At 35.1% G+C, this 27,130-nt stretch overlaps 1 protein-coding gene across 1 annotated transcript in view; it reads right to left on the bottom strand.

Moving 5' to 3' along the window:
- Positions 1-27,130, bottom strand: part of FRMD3 (FERM domain containing 3) — a 151,152-nt gene that overhangs the window by 45,802 nt on the left and 78,220 nt on the right. Inside the window, exons 5-6 of the mRNA XM_023497683.2 lie at positions 6,572-6,659; positions 4,159-4,247 (exon numbers count right to left, since the gene is read on the bottom strand). Coding sequence (XP_023353451.1) covers positions 4,159-4,247; positions 6,572-6,659 — 177 coding nt within the window. The remainder of the gene's footprint in view (positions 1-4,158; positions 4,248-6,571; positions 6,660-27,130) is intronic.

The following is a 27,130-nucleotide window of genomic DNA, read 5'->3' as shown; positions in this document are numbered from 1 at the left end:
TGAATAATAAATCTGTTTTTATTCATGAAATCAAATTTTGCCTGTTCTAGACCAAGTTTGGATTTGTGAGTAGAAAAAAAAAGGTAAAGTTAGTTTGGATTTGAGGGGCGGGGGGGAAATTGGCAGCTATATAAAGCCATGCAGTTATTCTTTTTGAACAAAAGCAAGAAGAATGTTCCTCAGTTCAATTATTGGAATTGTAAGAAAACGTTATTGCATTATTTGAACCTAGTCCTTCATGGCTGGTAGGCTGGACCATCTCTACTTATTGCTTAGAGACCCTGATTAAGGATCTAGGTTATGCTAACCAAAAGCCCAGTCAGATCTGAAGATTGACACAAGGAGTTTTCTCACAAATATATATTTCAACCAATCCATATATGTGTCTTATTTGAAAACTGGTCTCATCATGGTCAGTCAGTTACTGTTTCCTAGTTTCTTTGAATACAGGCACTTGGCAGGGAGGGGACACTTCTTTTTCTGACTTCAAGAAATTCATCTATTATCTCTCTCCCTCCCAACTCAGAAAGCCACCTAACATGTCCTCTAATTGGAAATCAGATAACCTAATTATGTGTCCTGGTTTATATATTGTTAATTTTTTAAAAAATCAATTGGTCTTGCTTGATTTATCTTCCCTTGTATTCAGAGTTCAGTGCCAAACTGAGGATGTCTGGTCCCAATTTGTTATCCAATTGACATGAAGTGCTCTATAAATTAATATGTTCAGAAATTCAAACTTTTGTCACCTCGGTCATTTTAATCAATCTACCCATCACAATAATAAATATATAAAAGCACATCAGGATGAAGATTCCATTATAATTTTTTGAATGCTACCACTATTCAACTTTAAGAAGCACAGCAGTACAACAAAGAACTCGGTTGAACAGATCAAATGAACTGAGCTATTTTTAGGCTTGAGACAGTTTCTTCACTAAAGGTTTCTTCCTTCAAAAAAATACTTATCAACATTATCTAAGTCCTAAAGGTTAGTTTGAAACTTAAGTGTTGGATTTAAGCCTTGGAACCAACTTATGTCTGATTAGGAATGATTATACACTACAGTGAGTCCCAGGCATTCAAGAATTTGGGTCAATAATTACTTAAAGTGTTTGGGGACTTTGCTCTGGATCACTCCAGTCTTCTTGAAGGACTGGGTAGGGCAGAGGCATTCCCAAACCAATCTGTTCTCCTTGAAGTTCTTTGAGGAATAAAAAGAGACTACTCCCCACCCAAGCAAGTTCCTCTTTCATTGAGACTGAGGGGAATTCTAATCAGTTGTCGTAAAGCTGGCTAACTCATTACATTTGGCAACTTATTTAGCAAGGAAGAAGGCAAGATTTGAATATAGGATTCTATGTATCAAAATTGGCTAAGAATGAGATAGTCTTCAATGGGGGAAAAACCATAAAAAGATCAAGAAAGTTTAAAAAGGAAATCCTTTGTCCTTCACGTAGTAAAGGATGACTACTACAAAAGATCAACAAGGAACTAGGTAAAACAGATGTTATCTAAGTACAAATAAGCAATGTGAGCAAAGCTAAAGTTAGAGAAATACAAGATAGACAAATGCCCAGGATGCAACATTGTATATTCAAAAATGATAATAATAATAATAATAATAATAATACAAAAAAAGCATTTCACTCCCTGTCATGTTGTAATTAATTTTGACATATTTCATTCATTGTATTTATATGCCCAGCATCCATAGCACAGTACCTAGCACAGAAATAATTAATAAATATTTATTAATTGATTGATAAATCAAGTCCCACGTATCATAATGAAGGCTTTATTCTGATCAAATAGTGATCTTGCCTCTTCCCAATTCTGGTTTTGAAAACATTAATTTTGGAAACAGAAAACAATGCTGGGACACAATTTCTTGGGGCCAACAGCAGTAGGAAAAATGGGGGAAGAGAAGGGTAAGATTAAGGATATGATTTTGTGTTGATTTGGATACAAGGGAAGAAAACAATAGGAAGGAGTTGTTTTAGTTTAATGGGATATTAACATTAATTAATGGGATTAAAACAATTAATGGGATTAAAACAAATTTGTTTTTAGTTTAATGGGATATGAGAAAAAATGGAAGACAGGAACAGAATGAACTGCTACATGGGCAATGAATATGGAACATATTAACTGGTCAGAAGTTAAGTCAGCTAGTAAAGTGAAGAGCACATACAGAGAGGAATTTAGGAAGAAGAGCTAACTCCTTCAGTCTCCTACATGAAGAGGAACTCACATATTTCATAATGCCCAAAGCAATATTGGGAAGAAGCGAGCCAGTTGGATTGGTAATAAATATAAAATGGAAGCCTATGAGAGTATGGGCAATGCATTAACCTAAACCAAACTGTTCATATAAATGAGTCTTAACTACCAAAATGGGATGTCCCAGAAGTCTTAGGGAAATTATAAGTTATTAAAGCTTTAAAGCTGTTATTTAATCCTTTAAAGGATAAAATTGCACTAAGACTTTGGGGGATATGCTATATTTAATTGAACCCTGAAATGGACTTATATTCTAGCAGAATAAGATTTATAGTTAAACCAGTGCAGAATTCTATCCTTTTCTGGAAATGTTTAAAAAATTATTAAATAACACTAGTATGAAATCTTATTACTAATCTTAAAGAGAGACTTTATTAGTCTTAATTATCGATTCTAAATTAGTCTTCATTATCAATTCTAAAATGAAATCTTCCTACCCTATCTCTAGGCCTCTCTTTTCTGGTCAGTATAAGGACTTCTCAATGAAGGATTTAAGGTAATGACCAGAATGAGAAAAGGAACAAGTCATTTTTTTGTCAATTAATGGAAATATGTCTTGGGTTTTCCTTTGACCAGGGAGTAGTCCAAGAGAGGTTGAATGGTTATGAGAAAAATAATTCCCCAAGGGTGAGCCCAAAATCAAGTGACTTCTGTTCTGCCAGATGAAGCAAAATGTTAACTGAATTTCACCCACGTTCTATTAGATGCATTACCACACTGTGAAATTTACTTTGTTCGGAAATAACATAAATTCTAATTTGAAAATGGTTTCTCAAGAGATTTTTAAAGTCATGGAATAATTCTGCCTACTTTTAGTCCACTCTTTTAGCAGAAATCCTTAGATTAACATAAGTTAACAAAATCTGTTTCTGGAAAAGTTATGACTAAAACACAGAGCAAAGAATTTTTTTTTCAATGCCAGTAAACTATATCCTAAGAGCCCAACAATGGAAGTATGCTGAAGAGAAGCAAAGGGAAAACTGATCCCAAATTGCATTAGAAGAGGTCCTTTTCATTTGAAAAGTAGCAGGAAGAAAAAGTTATTAAAGACAAAATATTTGATGACATGTTTTCAAAGGAGGGTCTAGGTCTTTCTCATTCAATCAAAAGTCTAGATATTTAGAAGGAGGGAAAAAATGAAAAAAGGAAGGAAAGATGGAAGAAAGGAAGAAAGGAAAGAGGGAAGAAAAGAAGGAAAAGGGAAATGAAGGAAAGGAGGTGGGAGGGAAAGAAGGAAGGAAGGAGGAGAGAAAGGAGGAAAGTAAAGAAGATGAGAAGGCAGGAAGTAAGGAAGGGAAGGAAGGAAAGAGGGAAAGGAAGGGAGAGGAAAAGAAAAAGGAGAAAGAGTGGAACGAGACAGCCTCTTTGGGAATTTGGACCCCAGAGATATTCCTCTTGTTTGCCTTTGTACAATCTAATTATCATCTCTTACTACTCTAGGAATAGCAGTGAGGAGAGTTGTGGTATAGCTATCCCTAGGGTGTTATATTTGAGTGTAATTGAACTAGCTGCCCTGGAATCAGAAAGGTTTTCCCTAAGGGGTTGGCTATGATGAAAAATATAACTTGAATCCTTAGAAATTCTATCTCTGAAAAAATCCTCTGGGCTATTTCCTCTCTCTCAGACTGTGACCAACTAGGATCCCAAAACCCTAATGGTGACACATGCTTACTCCCAAATATAATTCTCTACCAAAAAAAAAATTTAAACAAAATAACTGAGCTTGTATTTTGCTCATGAGCTGAAATTGCTTTATAATGAAGTGTTAGGACAAAGAAAGAAAACTATTATTATTTTAGAAATTTCTTAAAACATGCAAACATTTTTAAAGAGCACATAAAAATTAATTTTGCAATCACTGAAAGAAACACTTACCATTTTAACAAATGAATTCTTTTATTTCCCTGGAACACGACGAACCCTGCAGCAGTGAATCCTAAAAATGTCGTCGTCCCTGTTGAATCCTTAAAAACAATTTGAATTTTTAAAAATTAAAATAAAGGACATAATAAGGCTACATTTCTCACAGGCCAGGTTAATTCCTATTGCAATAGGTCACTGAGTAAGTGCTTCCATAATAAAGTATTCTGAACAATGAGATTTGTGAGAGCAGAGAGTCACAGGATATGTTGGCTGAGGTGGTCGAAAACTGAGCACAGACAATAATTTCTCTTTCTCCCCTCTGTTATCTTCCTAGAAAATAGGCTATCCCATAGGCAAATTCACAAATGCATTTTGATATTGTCTAATATGAATCCTTGTACTGGAAGATAAAATTGTTTAAAAACAATCATTAACTCATTCATTCATGTAGGTTTAACCATATTGTTATCCCTTAGAGATATCAAAATTTTTGTTTATCTCTGTGATTGAAAAAATTAAGTGGATACCTAACTATTAGAGTTTCCTCAGCATCTTTGCCACATATAGGATAAAAATCTAAAAGGAACAATCTTTAGCTAGTATGGATAGATAATAGGATCACTGACCAAGAGCTGGAAGGGACCTATCAGAAACTTTCTAATCCAACTCATTTAACAAATGGGAAAACCATAGTCCAACAAAGTTGTGATTTGTTCAAGTGAACATGAGAGGCAATATTTGAATTAATATTGTCTGACTTCAAAGATGTTGTTCTCCCTCTTGTATCATGCTTTACCAGGAAGCTTTGGAAATTAAGTACATCACATTTTTAGTAAAGACAGAGGACTCAAAAATTCTGAACTAAAGGGAATTAGGGTTCAATCTAAAACTGAAAATCTAACTAGATACAGATCACCTCTTAGTCTGCCCCAAACTGATTTTTTTTATCCATATTTGAAATTCTGCCTAATGTATTCATTACAACCTTCATAGTTAATAAAAACCTATCAGACAAGATTCTAAGGATTAAATTAGGAAAACACAGAGGATTAATTTTGCGGTTAAAATTAAATTCATTAAATAAGTATGGGGAAAAAGGAGAGGTTGTAAGGAAGGGCAAGATGAAATTTATTTTATTTTATTTTTTGGCTGAGGCAATTGGGGTTAAGCGACTTGCCCAGGGTCACACAGCTAGGAAAAGTTAAGTGTCTAAAACCAGATTTGAACTCAGGACCTCCTGACTTCAGGGCTGATGTTCTCTCCACTGCACCACTTAGCTGCCCCTGTGAACTATATTTTCAAAGCATTATTACATAGCACTGGTTCCAGAGTCAAAGTCCTGAGTTCCAGTTCCACCTCTGATATTTAACTGCTTGTGTGACCTAGAGCAATCTAATTCACTTCCCAAGGACTTAGTTTCCTCATCAATAAAATGAGACAATTGGACTAGATGCCCTCTGAGGACCTACGTATCACATCACACAATGATGATTTAATAAGATTAATTCAAAGGCTTATTTTGACAGGTCTGTCTGATCTCCTATGGGTGGCTTGAAATCCTGAATAATGAGAGGTACTTCATTCTCCTTAAAAATGTAAAAAGACTTTTAGAGTGCTCAAAAGATGAGACTTTTTCAACCAGCTAAATAATTCATATCAGGAAACAAAAAATTCAAAAATATTTTGTATTTTCATATAATTTCTAATTTTTCCTTCATCGCTCCCCCATTCTTCAGAAATTAATGTCTACAGTAGCCTTAGGATCATAAATTTACAGTTAGAAGGAAACTTGGGTCCTCTAAGATCAAATCCCCTCATTTTATAGTTGAGAAAACAGAATTCCAACAAGGAAAAATATCTTGCCCAGTGTTATATGGGTAGTAAGTGACAAAGCAAGATTTGAACCAGTTATTTTTACTCCAAATCTAGTAGTCTTTCTATTACAAATTATTAGGATTCCTTTGACTTTTGAGAACAAGTTGTCTATTTGAAGAGGAAATAATTTCTAAATGACAAAAAAAAAAATACAGAATAAGTGGATGCCACTATCACAATTAAACAAGACATTAACCCATATTCCTTATCTCCCTATAGAGGGGCCAGAAACACTTGGCAATAACTGAAGTATATTGTAACAACTTTCTACTGAGGAAGGGAGAGGACACCTCATTCACAGTTCACAGAAAGTAAAGGCTTTGGGTTGGAGATGGCCATGCTTATAGATCTGTGTTCTTTCTAGATGTAGAATATTACTTTCGTGAGATATTCCTTAGGGAAGGGCCCAAGAGTTTATGTAGTATGCTGTCTATATTTTAGTATGTTTTTGTTGTTCCCTAAATGTAAGTCTTCATAAGTAGAAATTGGTTTCTAGAACATCCAGTTTACAGGTGCTTCATAAATATTTGTTGATTGACTGAGAAATTACCTTGCAGGGATGGGGATCCACCCCATAGGTTTCCAAAGTATGTGCTTTCAGTAGTAAGTTAAATTCAGCAACTGGTGGATTCTGGCCCCTAAAATGACATAAGTAAAAGGGGGTTAATTAGGATAAGAATAGAAAACATGCCTCATTCCATTCAATTGATGGTAATTACCAGAAGCAGGTAGGGAGAGAAAAGCCCTTCTTCAAAGGTAATCACTTGAATTAAATCCTATTTATCATCAAGAGTTGAATTTTCAGAAAGTGTATGTTCCTATTTTGTTCTCCAGCTAATCTTTCCACATTTCTCCTAGTAGTATTTGATGTACTCTTTATAAACACTCTTGTGACCCACACAGTTAATCAAGATTATCAAATAGCTAATGAATACAGCCAGGCTAAGTCAATATTGATATGAAATGAGCCTCAGCAACTGTTCTTCCCAACTCATTTCATATTATCCAGAGTAAATAGCATTCCTTTCAGCTTAGGGGTATAAACACAGCAATCATGTTACAGACCAACTAAGGAACAAACCTAAATATAGTACCCTAGTGGGAGAAATCATCATTTCCATCAGAGACCCTTATATTTTTAAAAGATATCTTATTCTTATAAAACCTGTACTTGCCTTCAAGAATAAATTTTTTGGGGAAAAAATGTGATAGTTTGGTGTTTCTTATTTTTTACTTTAAATTCTTTGAAATCATGATCAGTGTCAAGGTCACATCCTCCAGATCCTAACAACATTCCATTAAGAGCCATATTTTCAGCATGTCACACTGAATCCACGAGGCAGCACCACTTGACAGGGTATTTTGTCCACTACTACTGAGCTCTTAATCCTGGTTCTGACATTTAAAAATAATCATGGCTAACATTTACATAACTTCAAGATTTGAAAAGAACTTTACATATATTATCTCATTTTATCCTCCCAACAATCCTAAGAGCTATTATTTCTATTATTATATTATTATTATTCCCATCTAACAGGTGAAGAAATTGGGAAAAGAGAAGTTAAGTGACTAGCCCAGTCACTGAGGCTGTATTCAAACTCAGAGCTTCCCAGCTCTAAATTCAGCTCTCCACAAGGCCATTTACTTGATCCTGGACAACTCATTTAACCTGAAAGAACTGGGCTGAGTTCCTAAGTCCCTTTGTAATCTAAAATTCTATGAATTTAAAATTCTTCCTAGAACTACAAAGTTCCAGAGAAAGAAAACAAAACAAAAATTGAATGATTTAGAAAATACCATTTCCCTAAAGGAGTTTTTCATTCTTATTTTAAAAGAAAAATCAATGCATTTGTGATCTCATCCCCATGGACATTTTCCCTTTAGTGGGGTAGAGAAATCCACAATCCACCCATGCCCTGCTCATCCTGGGTAATTCTTGTTCTTGTTGTCCTTGTCTTTGATGAATACTACAAAAATCAATAAGTTATAGAGTCAAAGACCTGGAGCTGGAAGAAACCTCAGAGACCCTCTTGCCCAACTCCCTTATTTTACAGATAGGGCAGTCAATGACTTAAGAGGCTATGTTATTTTCCCAAGATCAAAAAGGTAATAAGAGGTTAGATTTGAATACGGTCCCTTGAATACTCACAGCCAAATGATCTTACCACTATACTATGATGGGAGTGCATATAAATATTTAGCTAACTATTGAACTTCCAGTTAATTAGAAAACAAACAACACTTTCTATTTCTTTGTTTAAAGCTTGAGCCTTTGATTTTATCATATAAAAGAATTCACAGGATGAAAGTTCTCTCCACTGATGTAGACTGACAACTCACCTAAAATTTTTACTCTTTTTTTAATATTTAGAAATTTATTTGAGAATGTGACAAAAGTATCTAATTATGTATTATTGAACTAATTAACAATATTTTTAAGTATCTTGCATGCACTAGGCACAGTACTAAATGCACAGACAAATGCAAGACACAAATGGAAATAATTAGAATTTATACTAATGAAAAAGCAGTTTAGGGATTGAGTTATCCCCTTGAGCTCATAGTCAGTGTGTATGAAAAGCAGACCCTAAACCTAGGTCTCTTTAACTCTAAAATTAGTTCTCTACCCACTATGTCAGGCACCTTTTACAAGCTGTTATAATAAAAGAGCTATTCTGAATGTATGTGTATGTATATGTTGTGTGTATGTGAGAGAGAGACAGAAACAAAGACAGTAAGACAGAGGCAGAGAGACAAATACAGAGAAACAGAGACAGAGAGAGATGATCTATATTCTTTACTTATTAAATATTAATTAGACCATATAAATAGAATTTCTGTACCCAGCTGTAAATTGGTTTCATGCCACCAGCACACAAGCACTATGCTAACTTTTTCCTGAAAGAACTGAATGCAGTCCATTGTCAAGACAGTCGCTAATATTAATGTACTTCCAAGATAGAGTAATTTTGGAAAGTTTTTCCAAGTATGTAGACCTAAAGATAGGTGATTTTTCTTTAAACCGGTCTCTTCTTTCTTTCCCAAATACCCCTGAAATAATTTCTGCCCTGAGCAAATGTCCATTACCTATAAAATGCAAGTCACAAAAATTGCTGGGAAAATTGGAAATTAGTATGGCAGAAACTAGGCATTGACCCACACTTAACACCGCAACCGATAATAAAATGGGTTCAGATCTAGGATAAAGAATGAGACTAAAAAAATTAAGAGATAGGATAGTTTACCTCTGACCGGGAAGAGGAAAGAATTTATGACCAAAGAAGAACTAGAGATCATATTGACTACAAAATTGAAAATTTTGATTATATCAAATTGAAAAGTTTTTTAACAAACAAAACTAATGCAGGCAAGATTAGGGGAAACAATAAACTGGGAAAACATTTTTACAGTCAAAGGTTTGATAAAGGACCATTTTAAAATATATAGAGAATTGACTATAATTTATAAGAAATCAAGCCATTTCCAATTGATAAATTCAAAGGATAGAACAGATGATGAAATTAAACAATTACTACTTATATGAAAGAGTGTTCCAAATCATTTGATCAGAGAAACAAATTAAGACAACCTGAGATACCACTACACCCTCCAGATTGTGAAGCAGGGAATGATAACATGGAATGTTGAGGATGCGGGAAAAAGGGACATGATACATTGTTGGTGGTTGTGGGATAATCCAGCCATTCTGGAGAGCAATTTGGAACTATGCTCAAAAAGTTTCAAACTGTGTACCTTGATCCAAAGTGTTCTCTACTGGGCTTATACCCCAAAGAGATACTAAAAAGGGGGACCTGTATGGCGAAAATATTTGTGGCAGCCTTTTTGTAGTGGCCAGAAGTTGAAAATGAATGGATGCCCATCAATTGAGAATGTTGAGTAAAGGTATTGAATTTATGGAATATTATTGTTCTGTAAGAAATGCCACAGGACAAAAAGAGAGGATTGGAGATTTACATGAACTGATGCTAGCAAAATGAGAAACCAGGAAATCATTATATACCTCAACAACGAACCTGTATGAGGATGTATTCTGAAGGAAGTGGATTTCTTAACAAAGACAAGATCTAACTTAGTTTAATTGATGGATGGACAGAAGAGCCAACCCAAAGAAAGAAACTAGGAAATGAATGTAAACTACTTCATTTTTTTTTCTTCCCAGGTTATTTATACCTTCTAAATCCAACTCCTGAGCAACAAGAAAACTTTGGTTCTGCCACATATATTGTATCCAAGATCTACTGTAATCTATTTAACATGTATGTTGCTTGCCATCTTGGGGAGAGGGTGGAGGGGAGGGGAGGGGAAAAAAAACAAAAAGTGCAAGGGAAAATTTGTAAAAATTACCCTATGATTCTTAATAAAAAAGTTATTTAATAAAAAAAATAAAAATAAAAAAATAAAATGCAAGTCATCCTTTGAATCCAACTACAGGTTTTTATTCCTTGAATCGAGTTCTGCATATATAATGTCTTCCAGTATATGGGAGGGGATTTTTATCTGACACCAGACCAAGAACAGCTCTAAAATCTGGTGCTTCTGATGTGCCAAATTAGCCTTCATTCAATGTAGTTGACAAGATTAATGCTGAAACTAAATGGAATCTGTATTGAAGCATCTCAGGACCTAACATAGCCAGAAGAAATTATCTCTACTTGGTCAAGCCAAAGGCATTCTTTCTACATGTACATGTACAATCACTGTTACTTTCTCATATTTTTAAAGGTCTGTGCAGTCTGTGTCTGACATGAGTTTTAGATATGGAAATTTACATTTGAATTTTCAAAAATTTTGAATATGATATTATTAGTATAAAGGACACTGGGGGAATATGATCCCTCTACCAAAAAATATCAGCATATGCTCTGTAACATCTAGTCTTAGAGAACTTCCTGGGGCAATTGGAAGATTAAACAGCCTAGGAATGTGGCCACATGCAGTCAGTATGAATCAAAGATCAGACTTGAACTTTCAAGTTCTTAAATCTGAAGGCTGCTCTCTATCCACTACACCACAAATGCCTTTCTTCAGAGTATGGTGACTTTTTTCCTAATCCCAGTGAGCCTTCTCTAATTATTTTCATTGCCTTTGTTTCCTAAATGGTCTATGCAATCTTAGGCTTCATTAATTAGAAGTCAAGTGTCTAGAAAGAAATGGCAGTCCACTTCCCGTCTGGATAGTTCATGCCATACTAAGGAGATCACATTCAGGTTTAGGTCTAGTATTTTAGGAGGGACAATGACAAAATGGACTTTGTCCAGAGAAGGGTGGTCAGGATGCTGGAGATTTTAGATAGATACCTATCTTCAAGTATCTGAAATACTTATATAGAAAAATGATTAGACAAGTTGTGGTAGAAGTTCACAGAAATAAGATGCCATTTTCATATAAAAACTTAGCAACTATTAGAACTCTGCCAAAAAAATCAATCCCATGCCTTGTGAGATAGTAAATTCCCCATTTTAGAGGTATTCAAGGAGAGATTAAATCAATATAGGGAATAAGGTTGTAGAAGGGATTCATTCAGCTCAGTGAAATTTTCATCATTCTTCATTTTCCACATTCCAGCTAGAGATAATCTCATTCTCCTCTGAATTAAAACAATACCTCATAATTCCATTATTTACATTCTACTTTATTTTAGACCATAACCAACCTTGGGATTTTTTCCTCCTCTATAGCAATTGAATTCCTAATCATGTGACCTCATGATATATTACAAACAGTTCAGCTCTTTCTGTTTTTCTGTTTTTCACCCTAATTAATTTTCATATTCTAACCCTAAATGTGCTTCTAAAACAACTTAACTTTTTAATGATTTAAAAGCATATTATAATTTACAAGTATAATAGCCTTTTTAGGTTTTTTTTTTTAAATACCCTTGTACAGTTTGTACCTTGTACCCAGAGTTTAACTGGAAACCTACAGGCTTAGCAACAATTTAACTAATACTAGGAGGAATGAGCACTATAAAAATTACTCCTTCAGAATCAAGAGAACATTGTACACAATAACAATAAGATTATGTGATGATCAACTGTGATAGACTTAACTCTTCTCAATAATGTGGTGATTCAAGGCAATATCACTAGACTTGGGATGAAAAATGTCATCAGTATCCAGAAAGAAAAGTATGGAGATTGAATGTGGATCAAAGTTTAATATTCTTTACCTGTTTGTTTGTTTGCTCATTTTTTTTTCTTTCTCTAGTTTTTTTTCCCCTTTTGGTTTGATTTTTCTTGCATAATATAACAAATATGGAAATATGTTTAAAAGGACAGCACATATTTAACCTATATCAGATAGCTTGCTATCTAAAGGGGAGGGAGGAAGGGAGGAATGAATGTTAAAAACTGTCTTTATATGTATTTGAAAAAATAAAATGCTATTTTAAAAAAATCACTCCTGACTACGAATCAAAAGAGAACTGGGTTCAGCTCTAAGCTCCAGCATTTCCTAACTGTGAAATCATTAAGCCTTTCTAAGCTTCAGTGCCTTTTGCAAAAATGGATAAAATAATACACTATCTACCTCAGAACATTATTATGGGGAAAGTGTTTTTAGTAAGTCATTAAATGTTATAGAAATGTGTATCACCTTGCTTTCTAATGGCATAGAATGGCAAGATCATAGATAGAGAGCTGTAGGGGATTTTAGAGGCCATCTAATCCAGTCTAATTCTTTCTACAGATGAGGAAATTATGATATACACATACTAAGAGATTTGTTCAGTCATTGTTATTTAATTATTCAACCCCATAAAACATCTACTACAGTCAAAATGGTCTACCCAACAATATCCCAAACCTGTTTTATACTTTCTGTTTTTACCCTTTTGCTCATCTCATTCTCTGTAAGGTGAATTCCTCTTTCTCCATCTCAAATCTATCAAAACTCTATCTGTCCTTCAAGGAGCAGATGAAGTCACAGATCTGTGATTCCCTTAATCGTATCACCTAGAAGTGTTCTTCTTAGCAAATGAGATGATATCAGCAGAGAGCCTGACACATAACAGGTACTTAACACTTATTGCCTTCCCACTGACTTCATCTGAACTCTAGTCCTCATTGACTATATTATTGCTTTTGTTCAATTTTTATACTTGAAGAGGACTGAGCACATCATAATGTTAGGATTAGGATAATTCGGCTGTGACTGATCTGTCTGATATGAGTTAGGAAGGCTTTACCACAAGTCAGGCAGAGTCCATTAAAACATCTGGGATGGAGAGGGCTCTGGAACTGCACAGCTTCCACGCCTTTGGGGTCAATGCGATTCTGCTTTGCTCAAAGATCATGGTGCCTTCTTTGACAGCGGTTATGTCATGGTGAACAAGCCTGAGCCAGCATCTCCCATGTCTTACAATCCAGAGAGACTTGAGGGAGTACCACTTCTTCTGACCTCCTTGTGAGCAATTATCTCATGATAGTTCTCCATAAAATAGTCTTTTAGGCAAACATACATTTGGCCAGCCTATCAGAGTTGCACTCTTTGTAATCAAGTTTGAATGCTTCTCAGTTCAGTTGAGAGAGGACCTCAATTTCCAACACTTTGTGTTGCCAGGTAACCTTCAGAATCTTTCAAAGACAATTCAAATTGATTCAATTTTCTGGCTTGGTACTGGCAGACCGTCCAGGTTTCACAGGCATACAACAGTAAGATCAGCTCTGTAGACCTCCAGTTTGGTGGGCAGCCTATTTAATACTTCTCTCCCACACTTTCCTTTGGAGCCTCCCAAACGGTGAGCTAGCTCTGGCAATGCATGCAACAGCCTCATCATCTATATGGACATCCATAGAAAGTATGCTTTCCAAGATAATTGTATAAATATGTATGCCTATATTGGATTTAATATATATTTCTACCATGTTTAATATATATTGGATTACTTGCCATCTAGGGGAGGGGGTACGTAGAAGGGGGAATTTAGAACACAAGATTTTACAAGGGTCATTGTTGAAAAAGTATTCATGCATATGTTTTGAAAATAAAAAGCTTTAATAAAAAAGTATGCTTTCTAGGGATAGCAGTACTATCTATATTATTTATATGGCATTAAGCACCAACAACCTTATCTTGTAGCCTCCTGTGTAATTTTATCTTTCTTCAGAGAATATGAGCTCCTTGAGGTTAGGGATTGTCTTATGTATCTTCATATTATCCATAGTACCTGGTATAACGCAGATAATACTTAATAATATTTGAACTAAAGAATAAATGGCAGGTAATTAATTAATTATAATTTCCTTGAGGGCAGGGACTGGATTCTTTTCAAGATTTCTTCACTAAAAAAATAGAAAGCATCATGCAACATGTACTTCCAAAACCTCTCCATAATATAGTTCAGTCTCTCAATATAATATTTATTTTCTCATTCATTGTTGGAATGGAAAGGGTGTTAGATTTGTTCACAAGATATGAATACAATCCCAGATTGGCAGTTTACTGATCTAGATGGCCTTGGATAAAAGTTATTTAAACTCTCTGGATCTCAATTAAATAAGGGTGATGGACTACATGTCCTCTGAAGTCCATACGAGATCTATATTTATGATCTTATTAACATTCATACAAAGTCTAATTTTATAAGATACTTTTTGAAAACTACTATACAAACAATGATATTTGCCCTGACTTGTTATATTTTCAAAGCACTTTGACATACCTCCTAATAAGCAAAAGTACCAAGGAACTCAGCAAAAATAATTAGTAAAAGTAAGAAGCCACTAGATGGCAGGATAGTCTGCCCTTCTCTTTCCTCTACTGAAGGACACTTTGTACAACTTGCCTGGGGCTTGTTTTGTGCTAACTTCCTTATGCACATTAAAAAAAAAAAAAAAAAATACAATCCTAGTCACAGATCTGGTCCACCTCCTTTTATCAGTCAGTCAATAAATGTCTATTAAGCATGTACCAGGTACCAGACCCTGGGCTTAGCACTGAGTATTCAAAGAAAGCCAAAAGACAGGACCTGCCCTCAAGGACCTTACAATCAAAGGGGAGAATCTAAGAGGTTAGGCAATTAGCACAAGCAATAGTTTTCCAAGTTAACAAAGCATAGCCTTCATCTACTTTGTACGTTGAACAATCAGTTACAGAAGTGACTGCCTACTGGCGACACAAAAACACCCTCAGAGATTTCCCACAAACCAAAGCCATACTAAAACATGTGGAAGACTGTGGCAACATATAATACACACATAGATTCACTTTAAACATGATTTTTTAAAGGAACATCTTACTATGCAAAATGAAATTGTTTCTCCATATGGGGCAAAGATTTTTCAATTCCCCTTTGGAGATTATTTAGAATAAATCTAGGGGAAGCTGTGTGGCACAGTGGATAGAGTACCAGCCCTGAAGTCAGGAGGACCTGAGTTGAAATCTGGTCTCAGATACTTAACACTTCCTAGCTGTGTGACCCTGGGCAAGTCACTTCACCCCAATTGCCTCAGGGGGGAAAAAATTGAAGCCATCTAAAGAAGCCCTTAAACATTCATTGAAATTCAAATAAATCCCTAATGAAAAAGCATAGTTTCCCTTTGAGTTAAATTGGCATGAATGTAAGCAAAAAGCAAAATGGATAAAAATCTAGCCCATGATGCTCTTTCTACTCATTTTCTTTGTTGACCAACAATTTTTCCCTCCCACTTAAATATATATCAAGCCTTTTCGAAAAGGCTCAGAGGTATCACAACAATTTTAAGTTGCTCTGACAACTATTTATATAAATGGATGAAATTTTTAAATTATTTGGCAGGTAAAGTAAAGAAAAATAACCACCTGGCAAAGGCAGACATGCACAATTATGAGAAGGTAAAAGTTTTTTAACAGCTTTCTTTTTTAAAAGAGAAAGAAATGAGAAAACTTAAAATGTTTCACACCCTAAGATGTTTTTTCAGATTTTAATTTTTGTCCTAATTATTTGAAATAAAGATCATGATTGATCATATTAATAACAAAACCAACAGAAATCATGATTTTCACAATTAATGAAGAAAAAACTTTTGAGAAAATATATCACTCATTCCAATAAGATAATTATATATCAGCTAAATGTTAAAGTATCCTGGCCATATTTAGATTAGGTTAGAATATGTATATATTTTGGCTCTTAATTGTTAGAGGATAGATTAGAAAAGTAAGAGCACAATAAAAGATTATTTTAGTAGATCAGGTAAGAAAGCTTGAACTGAGTAGCAGTATGACTAGGGAGATGTTTATAGGTAGCAAAGAAAAAGCTAATAAAAAGAAAGAAGACTAAAAATAACTAAGAAACAATTTAAAAGACTTAAGAACCTCAACAAACACAATGACCAACCTACCAATAAATATTTATTAAGAGCTTATTACTGGATAGAGCACCAGCCCTGAAATCAGAAGGACCTGAATTCAAATCTGATCTCACTTAACATTTCCTAGTTGTGTGACCCTGGGCAAGTCACTTAACTCCAATTGCCTCAGGAAAAAAAAAAAAGAGCCTATTATATGCCAGGTATTATGCTAAGCACTGAGGATACAAATTTGAAAAAAGAAAGGCAGTTCCTGCCCTCAAGGAGCTTACAAATTATTGGGGAAAGACAATTCATAAAAATAAGTGGGAAAAAAAGGGGAAAGAGGAGAAAGGAAGAGAAGGCACCCACCAAGTGGAGAAGTAAATCAGAGAAGTCTCAAAGGAATACAGCCAGGTAAGAAATGAGATGTTTAATCTGAGCTCTCTTCTTAAATGAGTTTATGATCAGAAGAGCAGAGGGTAGTAATGAGGTTGAGGCCCAGAACTGATGAGATCTTGCACCATAATGGGCTATTCCAAGAATGAGTCGCCTGGAGAATTGTGAAGATCAGTCAGAGAAGTTCAGAAGAGAATTGAGAATTTAATAAGCGATCTGAGATATTTAGACTTGATGTTATGTAAAGCAAGGCTTCTTAAACTTTTTCCATCTTGACCCTTTTCATTTGAAAAATGTTTATATCACCCTGTATACATAGGTATAAAAAACACATTTACTAATCAAACATTTACTGATAATAAATCAAAATATCATGATCCCCACATTCAGTTATGTGATCCAATGTGAGATTGAGACCCATGGTTTAGGAAGCTTTGATAACAGACAAAGATATCTCTAGATATCAAGAGAGACAATTCAAATTCAATTCAAATCAAGAGAGACAAAGGTGGCCAAAATCATTATCTGATCAATAATAAAGTTTTAAACTTGAAGTCAGGACATGCTGAGTGAAATCCCCACCCTGCTATTTTCTGTCTATATGACTCTGGGCAAGTATTTTCAACTCTAGATCTTAGTTACCTCAGCAATAAAATAAGGGGCCAGGAGTACAAAGACTCTAAGACTTCTTACAGCTCTAAAGCACTGATGATATAAATCTATGATTTGTTAAGTGAAAAGTGAAACCCAGTTCTGCCACCTGACCTATGTAACCTTAGACAAATCACTTAGCCTTTCCCATCTATAAAATGAAGATTTCTTAGAGCCTTCAGAACTCTACATATATAAAGACCTATGATCTCCCCACCAACAATAAATGGTGTTTACATTCACAACATTAGTCTAACTCATTTCTTTTGTAAATGAGATGACCAACCATAATTCCAAAGTACTCATGATGAAACATACTATTCACCTCCAGATGGAGAACCAATTGTTCTCAAAATGCAGATTGAAGCTTATTTTCTTCTTTCTTTCTTTTTATTGCTTTAAAAAAAAAAAACACGGCAAATATAAAAATATAGAAATATATATTTGCAATAGATTTTATTTTCCTTCTATTCTCAATGGGTGGGAGATGGCTGAGGGAGAGAATTTGGAACTAAAAATAAAATAAAACAGTTTTTTTTTAAATATAAGTTTTACCTGGTAAGAGGCAGAAAATTAGCAATATTCAGATGGATTACAGATTTCTTGAGGACAATGGCTTATTTATCTAAATGCCCCAATGCTAGCAGAATGCCTTTCACATAGCCAGTGAATAATAAAATATTGATATTTTTTTATTCTTTCTTTATTCCTTCCTTCCTTCCTTTCTTTTTTCCTATATTCCTTTCTTCCTTCCTCAGTGCTAGCAGAATGCCTTTGATATAGTTAGTGATTAATAAAAATATTGGTTTTCTTTCATTGTTCCTTCCTTCCTTCTTTTTTTTCTTTCCTTTTTTAAGGAATGTAACACATAAATTTATATTAAACCAATATATTCACTCTCTCTGGGAACTTGCAGAGGGAAAAAATCTCACCTGAAAAATATCTTTGGATTTAGAGTACAGTTGGGAAGTTGGAGATTTATATAGTTTGTTATAATTTTAATGATATAGAGATCTAATGGGAAAAACCAATCAGATGAACAATGATTCCACAACTCAGAAATTTGCATAGAACAGTAAGAGGTAAAATGAATTTTCTAGAATTATTTATCCAGTAGATTTCAAAGGCAAGAATGGAAAACCAAGTCTTCTAGGCTCCAAGGAAGTCTAGGAATCAAGGAAGTCAACTGATAGATAAACATTTATTAAGCATCTTTCTTATATCAGACCCTGTGCTCAACTAAGAGATACAAAGAAAGGTACAACATTGTCTTTGGGGGTATACTCCTTGATAAATTATAAGATCAGTATCCATTAATTGCACTGACTCTGTAGAAAAAGATCTAGAGGCCCAGATAGAGAACCACATTCGCAAGCTTTGAATAGCTTTGGGGCAACACAAAAATATTTGGTACTTTGTGAATGATACAGAAATAAGAAAGTGAGGTGGGAAATGGAAAGGTGCAAAAAAATTCATGACCCAACTTTACCTACCTCTAATTTAGTCTAGGTCTAGACCTATACACTTTTTTGTTTGTACCAATCCTGAAGAGTCCTCATTACTCTGCTTCTGCTAAGTCTAGTTTGATATTGGGCCACAAAAGCCATTTTTTTCTGACATCTGGATGGTTTGACTTAGAGAAAACTTTTAACAAGCTTTTTCTATATAAAGAATCAGACAAAGAGCTGTGTGTTTTCATTGCCCATCAAAGGAAACAGTGTCTTACTTGCTTTTAATGAAAGAACTCTAAGGTAAGAAAAATCCTAGTTTCTAAAAAGCTGGTGACCTAAAGGACATTGCTGGTTTTAAGGTAAGTAACATAACTAGAACTGAACCAGTAATCCTCCCTCTGGGCACCAGGACTCTCTGCTCTTGGATTAAAGAGTACAAAGTCATATGCATTTCAAGTGATACAGTTTCTGTCATTTCTAAAAGATGTTTTTGATGCACAGAATCACAGCACCTCAAGTTGAAAAAGTTATTTAATTCAAATCCCAATTCCTATCTGAACAAGAATCCTCTCCAAAATCCTTCCCCTAACAAGTGGTCATTCCACATTTGCTTGAGGATTTTCTTGAGAAACCAGGGAGTCACTGCCTCTTACAACAGCCTGTTCCACGCTGGCAATAGTTCTCATATATCCATCTCACCATTCCTCTAATCTTTTCTGATACACAAATTCTTTCCTTATGGACTGAGAAATTAGAACTGTTTCCAGAGAAGAAAGGGATGTGGCTAAAGTGAGATAAACTAGACAATAAACTGGGTAATAGAAGAGAATTGGTGGATCCTGGGCCAGTAGAATGAGCACTGAACCAGGAGAGAGGAAACTAGAAGTATAGTCTGAGCTTGGCCATTTACATTGAGTGTAGATTTAGAGCTGTTTAGAAATTACTTAGAGGTCAGTGAGTGCACTAAGAAATTGACCTCCAGTGTCTTAATTCCTTCAGTTGTTAACTCAACCATCATCCCTGCACTGACTGAATCCTTCTTTCCTTTCCCAAAGTCTTTTTCTTGTGTCCCTTGTCCCCTTACCTGCTCACCAACCATTTATTCCCTATCAAACCCCAGGCTTAGATTACTTCCACCATACAATGCTTTTGCCTCTAGTCCTATGCTCTGAACAGAGCTGAAGAAAATTATGAAGAAAAGCATAAAGAAAATCTGGATTTATGTTTATGTTACATACAAATTTATGTTACATAATTTCAACAGGCTCCTCACTGCAGCAAGGCAATTTTTCTACACCTTTTTAGTTGATATATTGTCCCACTCACTATAACACCTTTTCCAAAACTATTTATCCCTCCTTCTGTCCCTACCCTCTCAGTTGAGAACATTGCCTCATGTTTAAGTGAAAAAAGTGAGGCTATTTGACAGGCTACAGCTTCTAGCTGAATTCTGAGGTCCCCTGACCTTAGGATGCTATTATTCTAACAATCTGTCTGTTTATAATTCTAAAATCTTCTGACCTTAGAAATATAATAAGCTATATATTTCTTTCTCTAGATTTTAGGGAAGATATAGCAGTGATCCTGAGGTCCTCTGACCTTAGGGTGCTATTGTTCTAATAATCTGTCAATGATTCTAAAGTCTTCTGGCATTAGGATAGTCCTACAAATATTGTTGACAGATCATCTACTGGTCAGTGATAACAAAGTTCCTAAGATAATAATGAATAGACCACCCCTCAAACCTACCTGTAAACCATAAAACTGGCAAATAAATAATGAGGTTCTTGTCTTTCCTTGTCCAATAAATTTATCTCCTTTCTCCTGGTTCTGTGTTAAATCCTTAGCCCACTTCAATTGGCACTACAATTACAATTAACTTTGCCCCTTGACTTGGAGATGGGTCCAAGCCTGCAAATTCTTTTAAGATACTTGTGACACTGGTCTGCAACCCTAACCTCTTGGGGTCTCCTTCTGAAATTCAACACATTCACTGAGAACTTCATCTCCTCTCTCTTTCATCTCACATCTCTTAGAGAACTTCCACTAAAGCCCTTCACCCCTGTCTCACATAAAGAGTGAGCCTTTGGGGCAGCTAGGTAGTGCAGTGAAGTCAGGAGGACCCGAGCTCAAATCTGACCACAGACAGTTGTGTGACACTGGGCAAGTCACTTAACCCAATTGCTTACTTAACCCCAGGGTCATCTCTCTTTTCATCATCAATTTCTTTAGATTTATCATTACAAAAGACATTTGCATTACCCTTTACTACAGATCATCAGTTCTTAAGTCTATAACTAAAGCTAGAAAATATAACTAATTGTAATCTCATTTGTGGGTGAAGCTGTTCCTGGAGATGCATTTGACTACTTTAAAGAACAGAAAAATCATACTTAATTACTTCCATAATGATTTAATGCAATGTGGATTGTGATAGAACAACAGTACTTATTGAGAATATTAAATGGAATGATATTTTAATCTTTTTCCTCTTTCTAATGAAACATATGTTCTATGTCACCAGATTCTGCTACAGAAGCTTACTAATTGATATGGTGATTATTTGTGTTGATGCCAAAAACTGCTGTTCAATTCAATCTAATACAAACACTAATCAACCCATCACAAGATAGGCCCTGGAGATACAATGACAAAATTAAGCAGTCTTTTCTCACAGAGAACCTGCATTCTATTGATGGAATACGATTTGTACAAAGATCATAATTACACCAATAATTTACTAGCATTTATATAATGCTTTATAGTTTGCAAAACTCTACATACTCAATCTTATTGGATAAGCAGACCAAAAATATTATAATCTGAGAAGGGAAAGGACATTAGCCAAGAGGAGAATGGGAGAAGGCTTCATCAAGGATGAAGAGAATCTAGATGGAACTCTGAAAGTCTGAGATGTACATTCCACGTATGAAGAATATCTTGGGCAAAAGGAGAACAATGAATACTGAATCCAGAGAAGAGGAAGTTTGTATGTATGAGAATGTATAGTAGATTAGGGCATGGAGGCCGGCATGGGGAGAAGAGGACCTAAGTGAGGGAATGGAGGACCAAATCTGCTGCAGACACAACGAAAGGTTGCTGATTCAGGAGCAAGGGGTAAAAGATGGAAGCCTTTGGGATTGACTATAAGGGAAAAATTTTTCTAAAATTTAGGACTTTCCAAAAATGGGTTGCCTCAAATGGTGTTAAATCTCTCTTGTTGGAAGAATTCAGATAGAAGTGTTATGCCACAGTTTTATTGTCCTGACTCAGTTTCTCTAATTATCCTGACCCAGTCCTGCCTCAGTTTCTCTGATTTTCAGTTCTGCAAAATCTCCCTTCCCTCTTTGTCAGAATACTTGATTGAACATCAGAATGCCTCTTCCGATCCCAAGCTATTACAGGGGTCTTCAAACTACGGCTGCGGGCCAGAGGCGGCAGCTGAGGACGATTATCCCCCTCACCCAGAGCTATGAAGTTTCTTTATTTAAAGGTCCACAAAACAAAGTTTTTGTTTTTACTATAGTCCAGCCCTCCAACAGTCTGAGGGACAGTGAACTGGCCCCCTATTTAAAAAGTTTGAGGACCCTTGTATCAGATACTGTCTTATCAAGATGCCTCTCTGCATGTCCCCAGATTATGTCATCCCCTCTCCCAAGGCTCACCCCACCTTGTCAGTCCCATTCCCACTCTCAGTATCCTGACTCTGCCCCTGCCTCAGTCTACCCTCTGCATCTGAGCCATGTGTATATATGTTATTGAGAACTCTGATTGTTGACTGGATTCTTAGAGATGATAGTCTTATTCAGCCCTGGGACCAAACATGGATCCATTGGTCCCAGCATATCTCTCCATTTAATTTATTAAATACTCTCTAATCTCTGTCTTGCTCAGTTTCTCCAGCATTACAGAAGAAGGACATGATCTATTATTAGATATGTTTAGAGGAAATTCCTTTCAGAGTCAGGGCTTCTTAACCTTTTTCCATTTGCAACCTCTTTTCACCCAACTAAATTTTACATGACACCAAGTATATAGTCACATAAAATAAATATTTACTGACAATAAACCATGGTTTCATGATCACATTCAGAAGGTCTCGATCACAAACTACAGTTTAAAAAGCTTTGACCTAAGGTTATAAACAGACAATTTTCAGATAAAAAAAATTAAATTCATTTCCGGTCATATGAAAAAATGCTCTAAATAACTATTGATTAGAGAAATGCAAATTTAGACAACTCTGACATCTACTTCATACCACTCAAATTGGTTAAGATGACAGGAAAAGATAATGATAAAAGTTGATGGGGATATGGGAAAACTGGGACACTAATATATTGTTGGTGGAGTTGTGACCTGATCCAACCATTCTGTAGAGCAATTTGGAACTATGCATAGCTTTTAATCCAGCAGTGTCTTTACTGGGTCTGTATTCCGAAGTGATCATAAAAAAGAAAAAAAAAAAGACCCACATGTACAAAAACGTTTGTGGCAGCCCTCTTTGTAATGGCAAAAAAGCTGGAGTCTGAGTGGATGCCCGTCAGTTGGAGAATGGCTGAATAAGTTATGGCATATGAATGTAACACAATATTACTATTCTAAAATAAATGATGAGCAGACTAATTTCCGAAAGGTCTGGAAAGATTAACATGAACTGATGCTGAATGAAGTGAGTAGAACCAAAAGAACACTGCACACAGCAATAACAAGGATGATCAACTCTGATGGACTTGACTCTTCTCAGTAATAAAATGATTCGGGCCTATTCCAATAAACTTATGATGGAGAGAGCCATCTGCATCCAGAGAGAGGACTTAAATGGCCAAGGATTACTCTCTCAGAAGTACCCTTAACACCCTCAAAATCTCACTATGCCACTGAAAAGTTTATGCATGTCCAAAGCATGAACCCAATGTATTAGTTCATTTAATACCTTCCCTTGAGACATATTTATGTGCATTCTGCCCTGAGGACTAATTTGCCCATGAAAACTAGGAATTCCATGACACCATGTTTAAATAGGAGAGGTGCTCAAACAATGACTCTGATAAAGAGATGAGATGCTTGTTATTGAGCCACTATTCCCAATGTGTAATATTTGATCCTTGAAAGCAAAACCCTTGAGAAAAGAAAATCAAATTTTTGTTTAATAAAAAAAGAAAGAAAAGAAAAACTAATGCTGAGCCATAAGGAGGAAAAAAATGTCTGATGAAACAAAAATCCTCAGTAGTATGGACAGGTTTCCTAAATCTTAGAGCCAATGATGGAAAATGGCATACAGTAGTCATTCAGCCATGTTCCATTTTTTTTTTTTTAGCTTTTTATTTTCAAAGTATATGCACAGTTTTCAACATTCATCCTTGCAAAACCTTGTGTTCCAAATTTTTTCTCCCTCTCTTTCTCCACTTCTTCCCTTAGATAGCAAGTAATCCAATATATGTTAACATATACAGTTCTTCTATACATATTTCCACAATTATCATGCAACATAAGAAAAATCAGATGAAAAAGGAAAAAATTGAGAAAGAAAATAAAATGCAAGCAAACAACAACAAAAAGAGTGAAAATACTATGTTGTGATCCACATTCAGTCTCCATAGTTCTCTCTCTGAATGCAGATGGCTCTCTCTTGTCACAAATCTATTGGAAATGGCCTGAACCATCTCATTGTTGAAAAGAGCCACATCCTGCACAATTGATCATCACATAGTATTGTTGTTGTATACAATGATCTCCTGGTTCTACTCACTTCACTTACTATGGGTTCATGTAAGTTTCTTTCCCTGTTTCATTCAAAAAGAATATTTTTGTCCACATAAAATAAGTCATTGGATTGTAAATAAAGAGCAAGAAGGGACTTTGAGGGACAAAATAAAAGTTCCTTAATTTACAGGGGAAAAAACCCAAAGTGGTTCAAAGGATCACAGAGCCATAAACTGAAAGTCATCCAACAGGACCCTTCTAATCCAACTTCTTCATTGTGCAGATGAGGAAATCAAGGCCTTCAGAGAATGAATCTTTCACTAGTTGTACAGGTTAAGTAGTAGAGATGGAGATTAAGTGTCATAGTTCAGTTAATAAACTTATTTATTTAATAATAATAATTAGTGTTAAGCATTTATTATACCAGGCACTATACCATGTGCTAGGTACAAAAAAAAAAAAGAAAAAGATAGCCTCTGCTCCCAAGGAGTTCATAGTCTAATGGGAGACACAAGCTGTTTATAGAATAAATTGAAATGACTAATAGAGTCTGGAAACTAGAATTAAAGGGGATCAGAAAAGACTTCTTGGAGGTAGGACTATCTTTTTTCCTCCAACATCTAGGTTATTACTTTTTTAGTAATGGAAAATTGTGGCCAATATGGAAAATTAACACACTCAACAGAATTAAGTTGAGATGTTGGTTCAGCCAGAGTAAAATTAAAGATTGGGGAAGAAAGAACATCCTAAATTTCCTTCTAAATAATAAAATTAGCTACAACCCACTTATAATAAGTTTCATGTGGCTTCTCTAGAGTCAAAAGAGTCTACTAGTCTTCACTCTTTTTTTTAAATAACATTTTCACCCTAGTTACATGTCAAGAAAATTTTTAGCATTCATTTTTAAGTGGTTAGGGTTTATTCATTTATTTATTTATTCACTCATTCATTTATTTATTAATTATTAAAGCTTTTTATTTTCAAAAATATATGCATAGTTTTCAACATTCACCCTTGCAAAATCTTGTGTTAAAATTTTTTTCTCCCTCCCTTTCCCTCACCCTCTCCTAGAAGGCAAGTAATCCAATATATGTTAAATATATGCAATTCTTCTATACATATTTTCACATTTATAATACTGCACAAGAAAAATCATATCAAAAAGAAAAAATATAAGCAAACAACAACAAAAAGAGTGAAAATATTATATTGTTATCCACTCTGTTCCCACAATCCTCTCTCTGGGTGCAGATGGCTCCTCTCACCATAAGACCATGAAACTGGACTGAATTATTTTATTGTTGAAAAGAGCTATGTTCATCTGAATTGATAATCATATAATCCTTCTGTTGCCATGTACAATGATCTCCTAGTTTTTACTCACTTCAGTTAGCATCAGTTCATGTAAGTCTCTCTAGCCTCTCTGAAATCATCCTACCATTCATTTCTTACAAAATTTTGGGTTCCAAATTTTTCTCCCTCCCCTTACCTATTCAAAGATGTTAGGCATTCTTTTTGTAGTAGCAAGGAACTGAGAACTGAGTGGACTGCCCATCAGTTGGAAAATGGCTGAATAATGGTACTGATGAATTATGGCATATGAATATGGTATATAATGAATTATAGGATATGAATGTTATGGAATATTATTATTCTATAAGAAACAATCAGCAGGATGAATACAGAGAGGCTCTGTCAAAAGAGAGAGGAATAAAAGTATTCCTAGCCTAAGGGACAGCCAGTAAAAATGCCCAATCAGAAGATAAAATCTTGTTTGAGGAATAGTAAGGAAATTGGTATCACTGGATCAAAGAGTATATGTTGGAGAGAATAAGGTATACAAAGACTTGAGAAGTGAGGGTAAGGGTAAAAGGTGAGAAGGAGAGATTATGAAAGACTGAATGCCGAAGATAAATTTTTAATATCAATCTTGAAAACTATAGAGAGTCCTTGGAGCTTAATGAGTAGGAAGGTGACATGAATAGAGCTGCCCTTTAAGAACATTACTTTGACAGGTAAGTAGAGGACAGACTGGAATGAGAAGAGATTTGTAATGGAGAACAAGCAACAAGTTGTTGTAATAGGTCAGGTGTGGGGTGATGAATGACTACAGCATGGTGGTGGCAGTGTCAGGGAAAAGAAGGGGACATGTACAAGAGATGATCCAGTAAAGGATAATGAAAAGGACCAATGAGATATATAGGAGAGAAGAGAACCAGGAGAGAAAAGGGTATCGTGAAAATCTAGAGAGAAGAGAATATCAAAGAAATGATCAATAGTGTCAAAGACTAAATACAGGTCAAGAAGGATGAGGAATAAAGAAAAGACCATTTGATTTGGAGATTAAGAGATCATCAGTACCTTTGGAGAAACTAGTTTCAGATAAATGATAAGATAAAAAGTTGGATTGTTGAGAGGTGTCTATTACAGGAATTTGGAGGGATCTAAACCAAGGTCAAAAGAATGAAAAGAAAATAGAAGAAAATGTGAAATATTTTATTGGAAAAACAACTGGAAAAGAATGAGGAAAGTTAATTTAAGAATTATTGGATTCCGTAAAAACCATAATCAAAAAAAAAAAAAAAAGAGCCTAGATATAGCATTTCAGGA

This window comes from Sarcophilus harrisii, chromosome 1 (assembly GCF_902635505.1).
Source record: "Sarcophilus harrisii chromosome 1, mSarHar1.11, whole genome shotgun sequence".
NCBI classification, from domain to species: domain Eukaryota; kingdom Metazoa; phylum Chordata; class Mammalia; order Dasyuromorphia; family Dasyuridae; genus Sarcophilus; species Sarcophilus harrisii.
Note: the sequence above shows the minus strand (reverse complement) of the source record. Positions and strands in the feature narration are given on the sequence as shown.